The following is a 4,651-nucleotide window of genomic DNA, read 5'->3' as shown; positions in this document are numbered from 1 at the left end:
CGAGGGGGCGGGAAGCTGGAGATTGATAGCCAGGAGCGGCTGGGGTGGGCGGCACGGGGGGATCCCCCTCCCCACGGCGGGGGAGGGCTACGGAGGGAGCCCGAGGGGGGCTTATAGGGGAGCCCCCTCCGCCCCCGCCAGTGGGAAGTTATGGGGGGAGCTCCCTCGCCACGGCGGTGGGAGGTTATGGGGGAAGCCCGGGAGTTGTTACGGGGGGAGCCCCCTTCCCAGGGCGGGGTGGGAAGCGGCGGGGGGAGAGCCAGGGAGGGTTATGGGGGAGTCCCGTCCCTCCCCTGCCGTCCCCATGGGGCGGGGGGAGGCGCAAGGGGGAGCCCCGTCCCTCCCGGCAGGGGTTTAGGGTCAGGGTCAGGGTTCGGGAGGATCCCGGGGGGTTCCGAGGGGATCCCTGTGCGGGCAGGGCGCGCCCACAGCCCCGTCCCTCCCCCACCCCCACTCCCGGCTCCCGCGCCGCGCGCGCGCCCCCGCCGGTTCATTCATAAATCCACGCGCCGGGTGCTTGTGAATGGAGCCGTTCCCACGACCCCCCCGCCCCCCTGCTGCCCACACTCCCCTCAGCCCCGCCGGCCCCGCCGGCCCCGCGCTGCCCACTCCCCGCCCCGAGCAGAGGGGCTGCGGGACGCGCCCCCCGCCCGGTCCCCGCGGCCCGTGCCCTGTGCCCCGGTACCTCCGACGCAGAGCAGCGACATGGCGGCGGTGTGGGTGCCGGGGGGCGCGGGGGGCCCTGGCCGCCGCCCGGCTCTAGCGCGCCGCCATCTTCCCTCAGCACCGCGGACAGCGCCTGACGTCACCCCCGCCCCCGCCCGCGCGGCGCCGCCCCCCGAGCCCCCCCCGAGCCCCCCCGAGCCGGGGCCGCGGCGGGTCCGGGGTCCGGCGGGGCGGGACGGAGCGCGGCCACACCCGCACCGCCCGCGGCACGGCCGGAGGCTCCTGCCCGCATCGGAGGGACTGTGCTGCCGGGGGGGGTGGGGTCTGGCTGGCTCCTACAGCCTTGGGGGGCTGTCGTGCCCTCCTTTCCCTGGGAGGGTGGGGTCGTCTGGTTTGTGCAGCTGGGGGTGGGGTGAGGGGGTGTTGTGTCCTGCTTGCACAGCCTTAAAGGGGGGGTGGTTTTGGGGTGCAAAATTTACCTCACCCCCCCCGGGCAGCGCTGTGCATGTCCAGGGATGGGTCTGAGCAGGTGGGGGCACACTGTCGTTGTCACTCCCCCATTGTTGTCCCCTCTCTCGTCTCGGCCACCAAATGTGACATCCCAAAGAGATGCTCAGCTCTGGGTAGTGATCCCAGCTCAGGGGCTGCAGAAGCTGCCGTGGTCCCAGACAGGGACCAGCACCCAGCTCCGGATGCTGACCCTCATGGAAGGGGTCCCACATGAGGGTAAAGCAGAGACCTTCACCTCCATCGCTGGGGGCACGAGCTCAGACAGGGTTTCATCCTGTCCCCGCCTGCTTCCTCTTGCCGTGGAGCCACGTGATGGACTCACGCTCCCATCCTGCTGGTCCTGGTGGCTTTGTGGCACAAGCAAAGGTGTCACCATGTCACTCCCATGGGATCATCGCATCTTGCAGGGAGCCGCAGGAAGTGGGGTCAGGAACACCAGGGGCAAAAGAAGATGCCAAGGGGCACTGAGGCACGGAGCAGCAAGGGAAGATGTGCACACAGGGTACCTGTGCAACTGGGTGCCCCGGCCTGACCCTGCTCACTGGTCTCGCAACACTAATGAGGGGTCCCAAAAGAGCAGCAGGGCCTGACCTTCCCAAAGCAGTCCCAGGCCTGGGGTGGGTCAGGCCCCTTGACAGTGCAGGACGGGAGCCACCGGTGGCAGGGAACATGGGAGCTGGACATCCGTGTGTGCCCTCACACACCTGCACACCCCCTGTCCCCCACACGTGTGCACACAGCCCCTCCTGAGGTGACAGCCCAGGCAGGGTGACCCAGTTTGGGCAGCAGGGAGGCCCACGGGGCCGGGCTGCAAACAGCCCCGCTGCCATCTCCCTCCCTTTTCCCTGGGGGACACTGCAGGGACACCGGGTACGGTGGGTAGCAATGGGCAGAGCCCTTCCTGCCAGGGAAACTGAGGCACGGAGAGCTGGGCTCGCACCAATGACAGGCCAGAGGAGGCAGGATCACCCTGGGCAATGCTGAGATGCCAAGGCAGGGCCCCCAGGTGCCCAGGCTGCAGCAGCTGGCTCAGCCCTGCCCCTTCCCCACCACATCCATCCTCCTGGCTCTCTGCTTCCCAACAGCCCTGCCCCAGGAATGGCAGAGCGGGCACATGCCAGGGTGAGTGCCAACACTGAGGCTACCTCCCCCCACTCCTCACTCTGGGGGGCTCTCTCCCTTCTGCCCCCCATTGCCTGTCAAAGCCCTCCCAGACTCCCCTGACGATGGACCAGGACTGCAGGGCACCCCAGCCCCAGCACACGGCATTTCCACAGCGCCCACCCTCGCAACCGCATCCTGGCAGGAGGTTCAGGGTCCCCCAGATGCCCCCAGAGCCCTTCCCCACAGGCAGGGATGTGCCAGAGGCTCTTCCCAACCCCACCAAGGCCTCTCGATGTATTTTTGGGTGCCAGCTCATAGCATCTCCTCCTGCTTTCTGCCAGCGCCGCGGCCCTGGGGCAGCAGAGCTGCTTCCAGCAGGACATGTCTGCTCCGCTCACCATCAGTGCATGGTCCACGTGTGCTGGCACACGTGTGACACCGACACACGCACTCGTGTCACTCACACACACACACGTGTGACACCGACACACGCACTCATGTCATACACGCACACACGTGTGACACCGATATGCGCTCGTGTCACACACAGACACATGTGTGACACCGACACGCGCTTGTGTCGCACACACACACACGTGACACACACAGACACACACATGTGACACTGACACGCACACACACACGTGTGACTCTGACACACGTGCTCGTGTCACGCACACAGATACACAGACGTGTGACACTGACACACACACTCCTGTCACACACACGTGCTCATGTCACACACACACACACGTGTGACACTGACATGCATTCCTGTCTCACACATACACGTGTGTGACACTGACACACGCACTCCTGTCACACACACACGCTCGTGTCACACACACAGACACACAGATGTGTGACACTGACACACACTCCTGTCACACACATGCACACACACACACACGTGTGACACTGATACACATGCTTGTGTCACACACACACACACACACACACACACACACACACGCCTGCCTGTGTACACACACCAGTAGTGCAGGCACACACACACACTCACATTCTCACACACCACCCTTTCCAATCCAAACAGCAATTCTGGAAGATTCCAAGCAGAAAGATTTTCCTTACTCAGCTCAATCCATCTGACCTCCCCTGCACCCACTGCTGCCCAATGCCACCCTCCTGCCTCAGTACCCAGCTCTGAGCTGCAACCACGGCTCAACTTTGGGTTTATTTTCTGCCCCAAACCCTTGTTCGGATAAAAAAAGTCTCATTGGAAAGGGAAGTGTTCGTGAGAAGCTCCAGAGTTCTTTTCCCAAGAAAAGGCCTGGCTTTTGATCAAAAATAAGGATAAAAAAACTGGTAGTTAGAAAAAAAAGTAAATCAGGAAGTAATCTCCGTGCCTTGAAATTAATTATTTCCAGGAGCTGAATTCCTGCATCTTGCCCCTCATGCTGCTTCCCTTCCCACACAGCCATCTCACCCATCCCAAAATCCTTTGGCACTGTGTCTGTGGTGGTGCCCGAGCCCCCTGGACCCCAGGCAGCAGGCTGGCTCCATCCCCAGAAGCTTCTTGTCTGAATATCCCCAAATGTCATCAAATCTCCAGCTCAGCACAAACCCAGCTTCTCCTGTGACTCCTGGGCCTTGAAAGCCAAAAAAAAACCCCCAAACCTCCTCAAAAACTTCCTCAATCCCTGCAGCAAAACCCTGGGGTTGGAAAGTCTGCAAGCAGTGGGGAGGAGGGCAGGGGGCACAGGGGGGAGGCAGGGCACCCAGCAGGGACCAGCTTGTCCCACTGCACAGCACTGGGAAGGATCTGACTGTCCCTGAGGATAACAAAGCCAGAGCCAGCTGTTCAGCCACGCATGGGGGTGGTCAGCCCACAACCCCCAATCTCCAAATCAAATCACAATTCCTGGGAGAACGGATGATAAATGGACATGATGACGTGGACAACTGAGAGCCTTGAGCACTCACTGGGGTCAGAATTGCCTGTGGCAAGCCCAAAATCCAGGATGGCTCATCCCTGGGTGGGGAGCAGGCTCAGAGGGAAGGGGGCAGACGTGATCCCCACTGGGATCCTTTGGAGAATCCCACAGCGCACGTGGAAACAGTAGGGCCAGAAGGATGTCACACCCTGAGGCACCTCTGACTTCCTTGGGCCAGGTCATGCTGAGACCAGGGTGACAGGGCCAGGAACCGCCAGTGCCCAGATCCTGCCCCCACACTGGGAGCAGAGATCAGCCCACACCACCCTGCTGGTGCCTGGCTCCCCCAGACCCTCAGGTGAGATACCCACACACCCCGTTTTCATCCCTGAGTTTGTACAGAGCCGGAGGGGAGAAGGAGAAGGAGAGGGAGAAGGAGAAGGAGAAGGAGAAGGAGAAGGAGAAGGAGAAGGAGA

At 62.6% G+C, this 4,651-nt stretch overlaps 1 protein-coding gene across 5 annotated transcripts in view; it reads right to left on the bottom strand.

Annotated features, from left to right (window-relative positions):
* UNC13A (unc-13 homolog A) overlaps positions 1 to 800 on the bottom strand; it is a 39,305-nt gene extending 38,505 nt beyond the window's left edge. For all 5 annotated transcript variants that reach the window (XM_042023319.1, XM_042023329.1, XM_042023330.1 and 2 more), the window contains exon 1: positions 686 to 800. In XM_042023319.1, coding sequence (XP_041879253.1) covers positions 686 to 707 — 22 coding nt within the window. In that variant the 5' untranslated portion in view covers positions 708 to 800. The remainder of the gene's footprint in view (positions 1 to 685) is intronic.
* Between the last annotated feature and the right edge of the window lie 3,851 nt (positions 801 to 4,651).

This window comes from Corvus kubaryi, unplaced genomic scaffold (genome assembly GCF_017639235.1).
Source record: "Corvus kubaryi isolate FWS band 111438036 unplaced genomic scaffold, C.kubaryi_AGA036_p1.0 37241, whole genome shotgun sequence".
NCBI lineage: Eukaryota > Metazoa > Chordata > Aves > Passeriformes > Corvidae > Corvus > Corvus kubaryi.
Note: the sequence above shows the minus strand (reverse complement) of the source record. Positions and strands in the feature narration are given on the sequence as shown.